The sequence below is a fragment of the Olea europaea genome, chromosome 16, assembly GCF_002742605.1.
Source record: "Olea europaea var. sylvestris chromosome 16, O_europaea_v1, whole genome shotgun sequence".
Classification (NCBI taxonomy): domain Eukaryota; kingdom Viridiplantae; phylum Streptophyta; class Magnoliopsida; order Lamiales; family Oleaceae; genus Olea; species Olea europaea.
The window spans coordinates 6,483,266-6,499,635 of record NC_036252.1 but is presented as its reverse complement, the minus strand read 5'-3'; the positions used below and the strand labels follow the sequence as shown (position 1 = coordinate 6,499,635).

The 16,370-nt window shown below is 36.3% G+C and overlaps 2 protein-coding genes across 2 annotated transcripts; both read right to left on the bottom strand.

Annotated features, from left to right (window-relative positions):
* Nucleotides 1-4,571: 4,571 nt before the first annotated feature.
* Nucleotides 4,572-5,676, bottom strand: LOC111412555 (zinc finger protein ZAT9-like). Its single transcript, XM_023043489.1, has 4 exons — nucleotides 5,632-5,676; nucleotides 5,365-5,540; nucleotides 4,875-5,226; nucleotides 4,572-4,793 (listed from the first exon to the last, which is right to left on the bottom strand). The coding sequence occupies exons 1-4, from the start codon at nucleotides 5,674-5,676 to the stop codon at nucleotides 4,572-4,574; spliced, it is 795 nt and encodes a 264-aa protein (XP_022899257.1).
* Nucleotides 5,677-5,970: 294 nt separating this feature from the next.
* LOC111412553 (zinc finger MYM-type protein 1-like) lies at nucleotides 5,971-7,306 on the bottom strand. The gene is made up of 2 exons (XM_023043488.1): nucleotides 6,587-7,306; nucleotides 5,971-6,540 (listed from the first exon to the last, which is right to left on the bottom strand). Exons 1-2 carry the CDS (start codon nucleotides 7,304-7,306, stop codon nucleotides 5,971-5,973), a joined length of 1,290 nt encoding a protein of 429 aa, XP_022899256.1.
* Between the last annotated feature and the right edge of the window lie 9,064 nt (nucleotides 7,307-16,370).

Genomic DNA, 16,370 nt, shown 5'->3' with positions numbered 1-16,370 from the left:
CTTCTACATCTTTATTACAAACTCGGTGATGTATTCTAAGACAATTTCCTACTTTTCTTCTTGTATTATGAGTAGCTAAATTCATTGTTAGGGGGAATAATGTAACCAATTGGGATCTTTTACATTCTCTTATTAAGACGTTCAGTTTTTAATTCTTCCATGTGTTGATTTTGCTATGAGTTGAATGCATTAAATTATCTGATCAATAATTTGATGATTTTTGTAAATTCTTTACAAATAGAGATATGAGTTTAGAATTTAGACCATGTAGTAAAATTCAGTACATTGGTATAACGAATAAAGATACATATACCATCTATTGCGGTCATAATTGAATTCCTAAGACATAGAACCCGTTTAACTAAGTTGAATTTGCATAAAGATATGAAATTTAATTAGTTGAATAGGCTTAATGAGAATTCGAGAGGGGTAAATTGAATACATTAGGAGAATTCGACCGAGCACTACATTAGAATTGAGTTTTAATTTGAGATGTAAAGGTGATCAATTTGTGAAGTTATTCTACCCTAACATCCATTCATTACTTGATTCTCCAACCAATCATGTGAACATTCATTTATTTTCTAAAATTTAGATTAAAACCTAGATTTTACAACCTTTAATTTGTTTTAGCCAAATAGTAGTTAAAGAAAAATTGAATTAAATGCTAGAAAATAGTCCTTGTGGGATCGACAATCCAGACTCTTAGGTCCACTATTACTTGTTACGGGTCGTACACTTGCGAAACAAAAATTACAACACAATACAATTTTTTTACCTATAACGTATTTAAATAAATATAAATGCACTTTAAATAATTGTCAAGATCACGGAGAAAGAAAATACAAGGAAAGTTTATAATTATTTATTATGTTCTTTTCATGAAAATTATACTTACAATTCCAACTTTTGATTAATGCCAACTTGAATCTTAACTATTTTTCAATAACATTTGAATTTTTAAACTATAATATTGAAGTACTTGGGATGAAAACATCAACTTGATCGTTAAAAAGTTAAATTTTGATAGAAATTACTTTATTTTTACTTTCAATTTAAATAAAGAATTTCCTCCCTCCCTCCCTGTACATCTTCTCCAATGTTTTATAAAATGGAGTAATGGACTTAGGCATGAACATAGAAAATAAAAATCGAAAACAAGTCAACGACTTTTTAGAAGATGAATTTTTCTGCTTAACTGGCTCGACTTTGAGCCCGATTCTTTCTCTCCACCACCAAACCCAAATGCCAAAGTAAACGCATAAAAAATGAAGAATAATTCTACTCCTACAAAGTTGGTGTATAAAAGTGGAGTGCCAAAGTGTGTTGGCAAAATCTAGACCCTTGATTTTAAATGATTTAAAAATCTGTTTTTGAAATGATTGGTGTAGATTTAATTTTGTAACCTAACTTTGTAGACCCCTTTGTCATTGTAGCATGCCTGAAAAATGAAAAAGGGAACCATGGGAGTTGGAGCAAGGGTAGGCACACAGAGAGGAGATTGAGGAGGTAAGCTACAAGGGGTCGGGAGAGGGAGGAATTTGCCATCCCTTTTTCCTGTTCTCCTGTTCATTGCACTTAATTTTTAAACGGTTAAATTAACACTTTCTGTATGGCGAAGAGCCAAGTGCTACATAATTAATAGATTAAAGACCCAAGTTCGAAGAAACAGAATTAAAAAAAATAAAATAAAAATAGAAGTTGCAAACTCAGCACAATGTTCATTGTCCCATTAATTAGGAAACAAATGGTCCTTAAAATGGAAAATACTTACAACTGAAAATCTTGTTTGTTCTTTTTTGACAATATTTTAAAACAGATTTGATTGCCAACATAAGCTTGGGAATAAATCCCACATCGATTAAATATCGAAATATTGAACAACTTAAATAGATTTTGGGTCACTCCTCTTAACAAAATTGACCTTATTAAGATGGACTCCAAATCTTAACATGGTATCAGAGCCTATTAAACTCCAACGAGTTATTAGATCCAATTAAGCCTAAAAAATGAGCACACGGATTTCAACATTGGTCCGCTATAAAGGAGCCACCATCTTGCGGGAACATGTTAAGGGAATAAATTTCACATCGATTAAATACCAAAATATTGACCAATTTAAATAAATCTTGGGCCACTCCTCTTAATAAGGTTGACATTATTAAGATGAGCCCCAAATCTTAACATGATATTAGAGCCAGTAAACTCCAACGAGTTATTTGATCCGATTGAGTCTAAAAAATGAGCACATGAATTTCAAGATTGGTATGCTCAAAAAGAGCCACCATCTTGCGAAGGCATGTTAAGGGAATAAATTCTACATCGGTTAAATATCGAAATATTAACCAACTTAAATAGATATTGAGTCACTTCTCTTAACAAGGTTGACCTTATTAAGATGGATCCCAAATCTTAACATCCACTATATTTAATACACTTTTTCAATTTAAATTTGTTTGATATTTAATATTTTTCAGAATAACACACTAAAAACTATATTTGTTTTATTTAATTTTCTTCATTCTTATTCTCCCATCTATACTTTCAGAATCAGTGCTTGTTTGGTAACATTTAAATGGCATATCTTAAAGACAATAATTAGATAAATTTTTAAACCAAAGTATCGACTTTCATATTTTTTGAACCGAAATCCCTATATTATATATATACTTGCAATTCTTTTTTTTTTTTAAATATTTAATATTATAGTTGCATAAATGAACATAAAGTATAATTAAAAATAAAATAAAATAAAATGAATATATGAAAAAAAACTATTTTTCTTATTGTTTGTATTTCTGCTAATCATGAATATTGTAACATTTCTAGTAGACTCATCTTCAAGTTTGAAGTCCCTGCTCGAGGGAGGTCATTAAAGTGTTGCTTCTGTATAGAGCTTGTAATTCGTGATTATCATCATTGTAGCCTCTTTGTTCGATCGGCTCAATGTGGTTGGTGTATCCACTTCAATATTAGTCGTGCAGTTTTCAATTTCATACTTAAATAACAATCTGAATTCCGTCCTTACTCTATCTTTATTACCCTTGAATCCACTTCCTTGGTCAATGACTTAAAAGGGATGTATTCAATTGAAACTTTTAGTGTTTTAAAAATTTCTATAGACATTTTTAAGTTGGTGTTTTTTTAGGATTTTATGGACTTTTAAGTGACCTTTATGAATTTGTTAAAAATTAATAAAAGTCTTCCGCGACCTTCTGTGGATCTTGATTAAAGATTTTTAAAGACTTTTCATCTGGAAAATTCATTATATACAAAAAAAAAAAAATTACAATTTTTCTTACTACCTAATGAACATTTTTGAGAACCATGATGCTCACAATTTTTTCTTGGGTAAAGTTACTAGTCACGCCAAGTCATTCAATTTTGGCGCAAATAAAATAATAAAACCTTTTACTGGGGCGCCCAAAGTTGAGGGTAGGCATCGGTCTACACTCGACTGTATATGACTGTGCCCCTGCACGTGCAAATGGTGTGCCATGTAGGTGCTTAACAGAAGCTAATCATTGGTGTTTAGGAGATCATTTCTGTATATATACACACACGCACACTAATGCCAAATAAGATAGCAAAAATTGGCTAAGAAAATGTTCCTTTCACATAAATAAGTAAACACACACACTAGGCTCAACAAATATTTCCTAAAATTGTGCAAGATGAAAAACTATAGAAAACACGGACTGTGACTGCCTAAAGTATAGGTGCTGAACACAGAATTTTTAGGATTATAAGTTCAATAATAAGATCAAATGGACACCATCTAACTAGCTGTATTCAGTGGCGGATTTAAGGGTTGGCCAGCTGGGACAGCCGCCCTAACTGGATTCGTCAGAGAGAATTTTTTTTTTGTTGTTGTTGATAATAGATAAAAATTTTAGGTTATCATGGCAATGATTAAATTTTGAATCTAAATTTAACAAAATAATATATGTTAAGACTCTGGGCAAGTCAATGACTATTTTTTATTTTTTTTGGTTGGTTTTTGTCGTTTCAAATATTTTATGCTTTAATAATTTATAAGATATGACTTATGAGTTTTAATTTATATGTTATTTGAGAATTTGTCTACTATGAATTGTGATATTAAAAATTAATTTGAGTATCGTGAAATGTGAATATGTGATTTACGAAAATTGAAAATGAGAAATTGGGGAATTTATAATTTGTGATGAATTGGTGTTGAAAATTGGAAATTGAAACTTTAATTATATTTTAAAATTAATTTTAATTACATTTAATCTTTGATTCACATTCAATTCTCATACTGATTATGGAATGATTTTTTCAACTGAATCTCAATCTAGTTCTTGTAGTAGTGTATCTAATTTTTCAACTAATTTTAGTCAAGTAAACGATTTGTTAAGCATTGATAACACAAAGACGTTTTATGTATTATGTAATTTATATTATTTCGGATTGTATTAAAATATAATTTGATTTAAATATACGCTTTTTACGTTTTAGTGTATTTACATATAGATTAAAGAATTTTTAATATTATTTTATTTAATATTAATAAATGATATCGATATACGGCCGTTGACTATCAATAGTCAATGGCCCACGATCAACAGCCGCTCTAGCTGAGTTGAAGTCCTGGATTCGCCCTTGGTTGTATTATCAAGCTCCCTCCCCTTTTCGCCATCCTCGTCAAGCGTCACATTGAGGTCGAACTCATGAACTTTTCTCTCTTTTTTTGCTTCATCTATAGATGTAACATGATCAGCATGATTGCACTCACCAGTGCAGTGGCATTGATTTTGAACTCCAAGAGCCTGATAAGAATGGACATTACTGTTACAAATCATACAATCTTAATGAACTGCTTTTAAGCTTAAAGCTGCATTTTTACTTACTTCCAATTGTTTGATCGCATTGGCTTTTGATACATTTTTCGTATAGGAAGCTCCAATTGAAGACTGATCATCAATGGTGTTGTAAACCTTCACCTTGAACTTTTTGTGGTTTGATCTGTGCCCACCTAGTGCTTGGGGAGTTAGAAAACTCACGCGACAAGTGCTGCAAATGTATTTATCAGGTGTTACAGCCGGAGTGTTAGATTCGGCCGCCAATCCAATAGGGTTGAAATTTGATGGCGATTCTGGTTCCATTGATATATTCTCTTTTATATTCTTTATTTTGATCATCCTAGATTCACTTGTACGATAAATATAAGGATAGTTAAACTCGTCTGATGAAGAATCCAAACTTGTAGAATTTTCAGTATCGTATCCAGGATTCAATTTTCATTTTCCTTTACAATTGCAGATGATTCTCCTGGATTGTGTACCACCAGGGTTTTCATCAGTTCTTCCCCAAACTTTCATCTTTTTAATATGAGAGTACCTTTCATCTCTAACAGGAAACGCCTTCTCTCTGTCCTTATTCAAATGAAAGTCTTGATTAGCATCATCAGTTTCATCCTCAGGAGTGCAATAATTGCTACTAATGGCTTCACCTTTCATAACCTTGGAGTCCAGATCTTCACTAGGTTTAGAATCTCCATTGACAAGCCTTATGAGCTGTTTGAACAGCTAGAATTTCCATTGAACTCGGATGAGGCGACAAATCAACGACTGGCTTAGTTGGAGACCAGCCGCGCTTGCCTCTCACCTGCCACTTCACAGATTCATTCAAACCCACCACTGCAGAAGCCATCACAAGACCTTAATCAACCTGATCACCATCAAGAACATGTGAAGGTACCTCATTCATAGCCAGTGGCGAATCCAGGATTCAAGTTCAGCTAGGGCAGTTTGACCGTTGATCGACGATCGTTCCCTGTCGACGATCGTAATTGTCTGATCGTTTATTAAAATTTGGTTACATAATATTAAAAGTTATTCAATATATATGTAAATGAACTAAAACGTCAAAATCGTATACATATGAAAATATATTTCGATACACCCCAAAATAGTAAAAAAAAATATACGATACAACCTTACTCAGTTACTCTGTAACTATAAACTTAGACAACTGTATTCTACGGGGTCTCATAATTTGAAAACGTTGCAATATTGCCTCATTCTCAAGTTGTTTAAAAATAGCTTTCTCCACGTAAACCACCAAATTGTCATTCAACCAGATATCACCCATTTTGTTGTGCAAATCACTCTTGATTAGATTCATAGCAGAAAATACCCTTTCAACACTTGCAGTTGCCACAGATAATATCAAAGCCAAGGCGAGCAGCCTATAAACCAATGGAAAATAACAGGAACTTCTAGTTTCAATCAATTTCTGAGCTACACAGGATATACTATTGAGATTAAAGAAAGCTTCGTTCATTCTCACAAGCAAAAGAAACTTATCAAGCTGAGGTTTAAGTAATAAAAGTTCTTCACTATTGAAGTCCAAAGGATAGAACTGAGTAAGACGTAGCAATTTATCCTCATCAAAAGCTGCAAATGAATCTCTTGAACTTAAGCATGAAATGCAAGTAAAGAGCTCAGTAGTTGTTTCTGAAAATCGATCATTCAACTCTTGCAAGATTGAGTCTATCACATGACAATAAGTCACCTGTCAATACAATTCACCAACCATACAAGTGATGAAAATAAGTCACCTGTTGAGCTACACGCCTAGGTCGACCTTTCACCACTACAATATCCTCCATATTAGGCACTAAAATATATCTATCAACACAAAACTCAATCACCCTACTGAACAAAGTATCCCAGCCATTCTCTCTCAAGTTCTGCAATGCACACTTACACAAATTCAATAATCTCATAGCATTCTGAATATCCTGATCCTTTTTCTGTAAGGCTTGTGAAAGGTCGTCTGTAATTGCAAGAATTTCAAACATAAAGTGAAGACTGAACACAAACTCAAAATCTTGCATATTGTTCATCTGTCTTAAGGCCGAAGATTTTTTATCTGAATGTACGCCATCTTCTGATATATTCTTAAGAACATCTATAATAGCATTAAACATATTAATGAAATGAGTAATTGTCAATAAATGTGAGCCCCATCTAGTATTACCTGGGCATGCCAAACTCATTTCTTGAAACTGACCACTTCCATCAGTAAGTTCCCCAGTATTAAGTTTCTCCAGAATTTTAGATTGATAACTTATTTGAAGAGCATCTACATGCTTACATGATGCACCAACCAAATTCACAATAATAGCAAGTACGTCCAAAAAATCACCAACCATACAATTCCTACGTGTCACAGATACAATTGCCAACTGAAGCTGGTGAGCGAAGCAATGAACATACATAGCATGCGGGTTCTCTCTAAGAATTAAAGCTTTCAACCCATTGAACTCACCTGACATATTACTTGCTCCATCCTAGCCTTGACCTCTTAGACTAGATAGACTCAACCCATGTGTAGAAAACATTGCATCAATGGCATCCTTCAGTGATTGGGCACAAGTATCAGTGACATGGGATATACCCAAAAAACGCTCCTTCACTTGCCCACTTTTATCAACAAACCTTAAAACAACTGGCATTTGTTCTTTCATAAAATTATCGCGAGCCTCATCAACTAAAATTGAAAACAAATAATCACCAATCTCATTAATAATAGCCCTTGTCGTCTCTTCAGCACAACAATTAATCAAATCCTTTTGGATGGTTGGTGAAGTCATTTGGTCATTTCCAAGAGCATTACTAAATAATACTTCTTTAATTTCCTTACAACGAGCTGCATACCAGTTCAATACCTCAATTAGGTCTCCTCTATTAAGAGGCTCTTTCGATTCATCATGACCATGAAATGACAATCCTTGCATCAAGAGGAGTCTAGTACAATCTAACACTGCAGTCAACCTGGTCCTATAACTTTGTTGTTGACTACTACTTTGGCTAGAAATAACGTAAGAGATACTTTGCTTTTGATTCATCAAGTTGGTACACTTTGCAAAAGCTTGATTATGAGAACTATCAAAGAGACCGACGTGATCTTTCAATGTCTTTTTGTATTTCCAATCCCTAAAGCCGGTCTTAGTAAATATACGTCCATCCCCTTGACCTCCTCTATCAGGTTTGAACAGGTAGCAATGCAAACAATACGCCGCATCCTTTTCTATACTATATTCCAACCAATGAAATTCGGAGAACCATTCTTTCCGAAAACATCTATTATCATTCCCCATCGGTCTTCTTGGGAAATCATGTTCATATGGTTGACAAGGACCCTTCTCCAAGTATGCCATCCTAACAACATCTCTAATATTAGGATCATATGATTCGATGGGGGGCGTATCCCTGGATCAGATACAAGATCATCTACATTAAATTCAGCCCGAGACTTCTTTGTGTTATTCAATAACTCTTGTGCTCGACTAGAATCAGTGGCGGGACTAGACCCACAACTAGAAGTAGAAGAATTGGGTATGGACTTTCGTTTTGGTTGAAAAAATCGTTCCATAATTTGCAAAATGTCATCCTAAACGTAAATTCCCAAATCAATAATCATTCCTAATATCATATTCCCTCATCAAATCATAAATTACTCATCATAAATCACAATTCGCAAATACAATTTCGTAAACATAAATTACTCATCATCAAACACGGGGATTGAAACCTAATGTCAACAAGTTTCTTACTGGAAGTCTGGAACTAGACTATACATTTAATTTCATGTTTTTGTTCCATTTATAGCATTATGGAGAAATTCTTTATGTTTCACTAATACATTATCGCAAAGATCCAATTCCATTAAATTGTTGTCAAATTCTTTATGAGAAGGTAATTCTAATTCTGAGTGTCATTTTTGTTTTCAACTTTTGTCCCCTTCATTTTTGCTTAGTTCAGTGCTCACTGCTCACTGCTCAATAGTAAATACTAGACTGTGAACATACAACTTAAACAGGAAGTTCATGCCTAACGATTTATTAACCTCAATATATTGTATAATTAATTCTACAATGTATGTACAAAAAAAGAATAATAATAAAATTCTTTATTCCCGTCTTCAAATTCTCACTTTTCCATTCAAGAATTCCATTTATCACTTCACAGTTCACTGCTTCACAAATCACAGATTCACAAGTCAAGAACATAAAATTCCAACCCCATCGACATTCGCCTTTCACTGTCTTGCACTGTCACATACTCGCACAAGTCACAACTCACACACACGTTCCTTCAGGACTCAGGAGACAGGATTATTACTCTTCAAATTCCCATTCTTGAAATTTGTTAGCATTTTTACGCACATCATCAACACCGAAACCCAAAAAAAAAATAATAACAAAGAGTGAAAGAAGGAGTCACCACTCACCGGTTCGAAATTCTGATGCCTGAAGTCTATGGTGTGAATTTGGAGCAAGAAGAAGTGAGATTAAGGAAAAGGGCTTGGTAATTTGGGGAAAAATCGCAATTCTTGGCGCTGCGCTTGCTGCCTCTCGTCTTCTGCTAGCTTGGAGTTGGGGCTGGGAATTGGGAGGGCAAATAAAATGGGTTATGGGTAACACTAACGAGTTGGCTAAATTCATTTGGGTTGGGCTAAATAAATTAAATAACAATAGCCAGAAATTTAATATACTTAAGAGTTAAGCCCAAACCCAACCAAAAAAATTAAAACCCGACTGTGCCTTCACCCTTCAATCTTCGTCTTCCTTCTTCAGTTCTTCTCCAATGGCGCAACTGCAGTCTGCAACTCCTTAGTCCTTACTTACCCGACGGCTTTGTAGATTTCGATGGAGCCAGCGCGCGCGGCCGTGCCCCCTCGCGGGGTGCTGGCTCGGCGCCTGTTCATAGCCCCAAATTTCGGCTCGAAAAAATTTATCGCCGCTTCATCTGGTGGCTCCATCCCCCTCCACTCCCTGTCAGAATGGCCCTCATGTGCCCGAATAAGGACTTCTTTGTTAGAAATTCCCTATAACAGATCTTACAAATACTTTTTCCGCCACAGCTAGAAGGAAAACCTAAGCCCACAAGTTGCTTCGGCTGCCTCTTTTTCTTTGATTTCAGCTTCTTGAGAGAGAAATCTTTGTTGCCCTAAACATGAGCACTGCTCATGTGACCACCCAATGCCTTGCTGGAGCTAAATCTCTTTTTGTACTCCAAACACAAATGATCCTCACTTTTGGGCCATCCTTCATAACTTCTTCCTCCATGCTTTTTTTCATGTTCGGAAACTTGATCTTCACCCACAGTGGTTTGTTGGCGGGAACATATGATGGTGCCACTGTCTCAGCTCCGTCTGAATCTTGGTCATCTTCCATGATTGAATTTGGCTGATTTTCTTGATATTTCTCCATTCTCAAAAAAGAGAAAACATAAAAGATTAACAAAATCTATTCTTCAAATAAATTTGGAAATAGATTTTGGACAGAACAATTAATTCCACCAACATAAACAAGCCCTAAAGAAAGAATACGGAAGGGCAGTGAGAAAATACAAGAATTAATTACGGAAAGTGGTTGAAATTCAAAGGGTTTACACTTTTAGGATTCAAAGAGCTGGTGTCTTATCTTACAAGGAAATTGAACAAAATGGAAACAGTAGATCAAGTAACAAGGTAAAAATTTCAAGTGAAAAATTGCTTAGACCCATAGCTTGAAAAATTTGGATAGACTCGTATCTTTTATGTAAATCTTCTCTCTCTATCTCTTTATATCTTGTGTATGTATAGGTGTAATGTATGTGTTGACACACTAAAAGTGCAGCCCAAATCGAATAGCCCAAGGAATGAAGCTCAATTGGGGAATTCCCAAATCAAATAACCCAAAAAATGAAGCCCAATTGGGCAATTCAGGATAAAGGCCCAGATAGAGTTATTAATGAATGTAGTGGAAGCCCACGAACATGGTAACATCATCGCCCAAGCTTACAAGACTCCCAAGATCTGAGCGAATGAAGTACCTTACAGTCGCCCAGAGCTATGACCCTATTCTCACCCAAACCTTCGGATCGCCCAGGATCTTAGCAAACATAAGATGTTATGGTTATCCAGAAGTGCACTTATTGAAGCAGTTATTGAGTAACCTTATCACGTTCCACGATTCAAGGAGTTCAGTTGAAGACGGTTGAACAACAAAGAGTAGTGGCAGCAGTTAGAGACGGCAGTTCCACGATACGTTAGCCACCATAAAGAAAGTGGGTAGTTATAAAGCAATCAAGCAGTTTCTAAACGGTTGATCACAAAGAAATCATCAAGGGCATATAAAAGGAAGAGAAGACATAGAGCAAAGACCCCGAATCAAACACTCTCAAACAGAGAATATGTAATTTCAATTTCTTAGTTTAGACTTAAACACTTCTTTTCAGTACTCATGTGCTTGCGCTCCTTGGAGGCATTCTGTTTAGTTCGAATTGTAAAGTCATCGCCAATAAAACACCCATTTTGGGACTTTGTCTCAAGAGGTTTGTTCCTTACACAATCCCTTTTTAATTGTTAACGACTACCCGCACGAAATAATTTGGCACGTCCAGTGGGACATTGGTGTTTGGTGTTGGAGATGCAAAAGGTGAAACGATATGCCTCAAAAATCTGAAAAGAAAGCAAGTCAGGGAGGAGTCCAGTTTATGATCGAGCGATATGAGGAGCAGCATAGTTCTCCACGAACAGATAGACAGAATCAGAGCAGTCATAGTCGTTACGAACCAATGACAGAGTTGAGTCCTCGAACTATGCGTGCATTACTTGAAGAACTCACACAGGATGTCGTTGAATAGGTAAATCTACGAAATATTCATAATATGAAAAGACTTACCCAGAATGGGAATGCACATTATGATAACATGGCCAAACAACTGAATACTTTGAATGAAATAATGAATAAGTCAGTAGGCCAAATTTGTCAGCCAGTCGTACCTCTTGCAAATCACTTCCAAACTAGGACAATTGTGGGACATAATCCCCCAGTCCTAAGTCCAAATCAAGGGGTAGAATCACCTTTTGGTCCCTCTACTTCAAACCAGGGGATGGTGTAATGCCAAATCAAAATAGTGGTAATGGTACATCTAACTTGGGGGGTAACCTAAACGTAAGAGACAATGTCCTAAATAATGGACAGAATGCCCCACATGTTAATGATGGAGTAAATATTCAGGCTAATGGTAACAATGACCCAAATCATGGCAACTTTGTTGCCAACCAAGGACCAAATATCAGGCCTCAAGCAAATCAACCAGTCAACCAACCTGTAGGAATTCCATATGAGCCCAACGTCATGTTGAGGAATCAAATTATGGAAATAATACAGGATCAGATGGCTTTTGGGGTACATCCTGTCATTAGGCCGACTTACACAAAGCCATATCCTGATTGGGTAGACCAAGCATATCCATGGCCTGGAGGGTATAAAGTGCCAGAATTCTCACTATTTATCGATTTAGGAGAGGTGTCTACTCCAGAACACATAGGGCGATTCACGCTGCAACGTGGTGACGTAACTGATTACCATAAAATGAGGATATTCCTTAGTTCATTAACAGGAGTAGCTTTCTCCTGGTTCATCAATTTGTCAGCGAACTCTGTTCAAACATGGCAACAATTGGAACAATTGTTCCACGCTCAGTTTTATAAGATCGAGTCCAAAGTTACTTTGGCTGATTTGGCGAATCTACGTCAAATGCCAAACGAATGGGCAGAAGGTTTCCTTCAAAGGTTCAAGACAGCAAGAAGTAAATGTTTTCTACCTTTGTCCGAAAAGGAGTTTGTCAAAATCGCTCAATGTTGTCTAATCTTTGATTTGAAAAAGAAATTCCAAGACAAAGAATTTTTCGATCTTTTTCAATTGAGCACGAACATGATTAGGTATGAACGATTAATAAGAGAAGAAGAGCAAATGAAAAATTATAGCGAGGGGACTTATTATAGAGACCCAAATTTTGACATTCATACCATTAATGACGAGTATTACGATCAAACCGAAATGTGTTTGGCCGAATTAATCAAAGGAGACACATATACTTGTTCTATAATGGCTAAGCCTAGACCGTCGGGTAAAGATGAGCCTATAAAAGATGAAAACAAAAAGGCTAGAACGTTCTTGTTCAATGTAACCAAAGCTGACCTTATATTTGATAAACTATATAAGGATAAGCAGATAAAGCTGAGAGATAAACATAAATTGCCAAGCCCTGAACAAGTTAAGGGTAAAAAATATTGTAAGTGGCATAATGCATGGTCACATTTGACTAATAACTGTTTGATTTTTTGCCATGTGTTATAGGATGCCATTGAATCAGGACGAATTACGTTCGAGGATAAGAGAAAGATAGCAGTGGATGAAAACCCTTTTCCACAGCCACTTGGGGTGAACATGATGATGACTGGTTTCAAAAATAAGTTGTCAAAATTAAAGTTAGTTATAGATAATGGGGAAGAGGACCCTGGACCACATCCCAGTGTCTTTGAACGTATCAAAGGGAAAGAGCCTAAAAAGGATGAAGACGTCCTGTGTACAAGATGTAAAAGAGAAGTGAGTGGGAATACAAAGAAACCAGGGATATGGCAACATCACCGTCGCCCTAGTTTTTTCCCAAACGCTCAGCCTGGTAGAGGGTGAAGTACATCGTTCTATAGGGGACTGCCTTTTGAGAGGCAGTTCAGGTCAGTGAATAATGGGAGAACATTCAGGCCGTAGCCTCGCCAACCAAATGTATGGCATTCATTCCAGTATAATGCAGGAAGGGCGATACCCTTCAACGAGATGACTAGAACCCAACAAAGGCGTTTTCAACGGAACTATAGACGAATGATGAGGCAACAACAGGGAGTGCCACGTCCTAGGGTGCCTAAGCTACTCGAGGTGGCCAATCAAAATATTCTCGAAGACAGTGAGGAGACTGGTACAGGCGAATCGATGAAAGAATTGCCAGAAAGTTCTTTTGGGAGGTCAAAGTTTGAGCGAGACAGAAGAGATGGAGAAGATCTAGATCAGTCCCTTACTATTCAGTTCAGTACGTTACCTCCTGTCATGGCTAATAACTATTTATTAGCCAATGAGTTCAAGAATAAAGAGAAAGAAGAAGAAGAGGGGGAGGATAACGAAGAAGAAGCATGCGTGCTAGAATATGAAGAAGGCCAAACTTCTAGAAGGGCCTACGATGATGATGGTATGACGGATATCGAAGAGAAAATTGATTTGGAAGCAGAAAGAAGAAAAAGAGGAGTATCGTATAATACTCTGTTGAAGCAACTACATCGAGAGGGGGTTCGTGAAGTGGACTTGTTGGGGGAACCTTCTGGGCATTCTTTCGATTATTACGTGCTGTACGGGATGCCCAAAAGGAAAAAGAGAGTTCCTCGCTCTGAAAAGTATGGATCACCTCCAAGAATAATGCCTCCTCCCACAGGTTGGGTAACTGAAGAAGAAGCATTAGAAAATAGTAAAAAGGAAATGCAGGAAACGGAAGCTCAGTAGAACATGCTGCACGTTGACTTATTACAAAAGGATAACTCGACAGAGGACAAGTAGAAAGTGGAAATAGATGCTTTCGAAAAGGTTATTTTTAAGCAGCCAGCCATGAAGTTAACTAACACTTGAGACCATTGTACGTTAAAGCTCTAGTTATCGGCATACCTGTGGCAAAAGTGCTTGTCAATAATGGAGCAGCTATAAACATCATTCCATCTAGGATGATGAGGAAATTTGCAAAGACAGAAAGCGATATAATCCCAACAGAAGTCATCCTTACGAGTTTCAATGAAGGAGCAACTTCAGCTAAAGGGGTTATGCCATTGGACATAACTATAGGGACAACTACAAGGACCACAGTCTTCTTTGTAATAGATGGTCCTACTAGTTACAATGTGTTATTAGAAAGGGATTGGACCCTCATCGCTCCATCAATGCCTGATTTTTTGGAATAACAAAGGCGAAGCAGAAGTGGTGCAGGCCGATCATAGAACTTTTGTCGCAGAAGCAAACTCAGTAGAAAGGTTCATGTACGAAGGAAATTATGGACCTGTCAGAGTAGTCCAAGATGGAGAAGAAACTCAAATTGTCGCGCAGAGTAAAGAGCCGTTTTCGATGGATGCACTCACTGAAATGTTCAGTCAGATGAGACCAAACATAATGGCCCTAGAAGAGCCAGTAATTGGCAAAAGAGTAATCAAGGAGTTTTAAATGAGTTGTGAGCAACAGAGGTAAATGGCCGATATTCAGGCCTTCAAAGCTAAATTAATGGCTTTCAATAAAGAATGTAAGGACAAGATGAAAGAAGAAGCAGCCTTGAAAGCATTGAGAGACAAATTGGCAGTGTTCGAGTTGGAACAAAGTATTGGCCGAGAAGTCAACAAGGTGGATTGTTTAGAAGAAGAAGTGCCTACAAGAAAATTGGACGATGAAGTGATGAGGATCACCAAGCCTAGATACGCTCAAACACAAGACCCTCTGATTAAAGTGAATATTGGCAATGAAGGAGAAGATTGCTCAATATTCATCAGCCAAATGCTCGATCAAGAGGTTAGTGATAAATTAATCGCTTTATTAAAGGAATATAAAGATTGTTTTGCTTGGGAATATGAACATATGCCTGGTTTAGATAGAGATTTGGTGGAACATAGGTTGCCAACCAAGCTAAATTTTAAGCCTCATAAGCAACCTCCTAGACGTTTTGCTCCTAATGTACTTCCTGAGATTAAAAAAGAAATAGAGCAATTATTAAAATCAGGTTTTATTAGAACAGCCAGATATGTGAATTGGTTGTCCAATATCGTGTCAGTGCTAAAAAAGAATGGTAAATTAAGGATGTGCATAGACTTTAGGAATTTAAACATAGCCACACCCAAAGATGAATATCCAATGCCTACGATAAACTCTTTAGTAGACTCAACTGTCGGACACGTAATGTATTCCTTCATGGATGAGTATTCAGGATACAATCAAATTTATATAGTTGAGGAAGATGTACACAGATCTGCCTTTAGATGCCCTGGGTCTCTAGAATATTTTGAATGGGTAGTTATGTCTTTCGGCCTGAAAAATGCAGGAGCAACTTATCAAAGGGCGATAAACTTGATTTTTCATGATATGATAGGCAAGTTTGTTGAGGTGTATGTAGATGATATAGTGGTCAAATCCATTAAAGAAGAGGAACATTTTGAACAATTGAGATGTTCATTTGAGCGAATGAAGCAATATAAACTAAAATTGAATCCCTTAAAATGTGCATTTGGTGTTAATACAGAAAACTTCCTTGATTTCTTAGTACACAAAAGAGGGATTGAACTTGATAAAAATAAAACGAATGCCATTTTAGAGGCCAAACCACTTAGCAATAAAAAAGAATTGCAAAGGTTTCTAGGCCAAGTAAATTTTTTAAGACGCTTTATTTCTAACTGTGCAGGGCGAACTAAAACTTTTTCGCCGCTTTTAAAGTTGAAAAATCAGGATGAATTCGTCTGGAAAGAAGAGCATCAAAAGGCTTTTG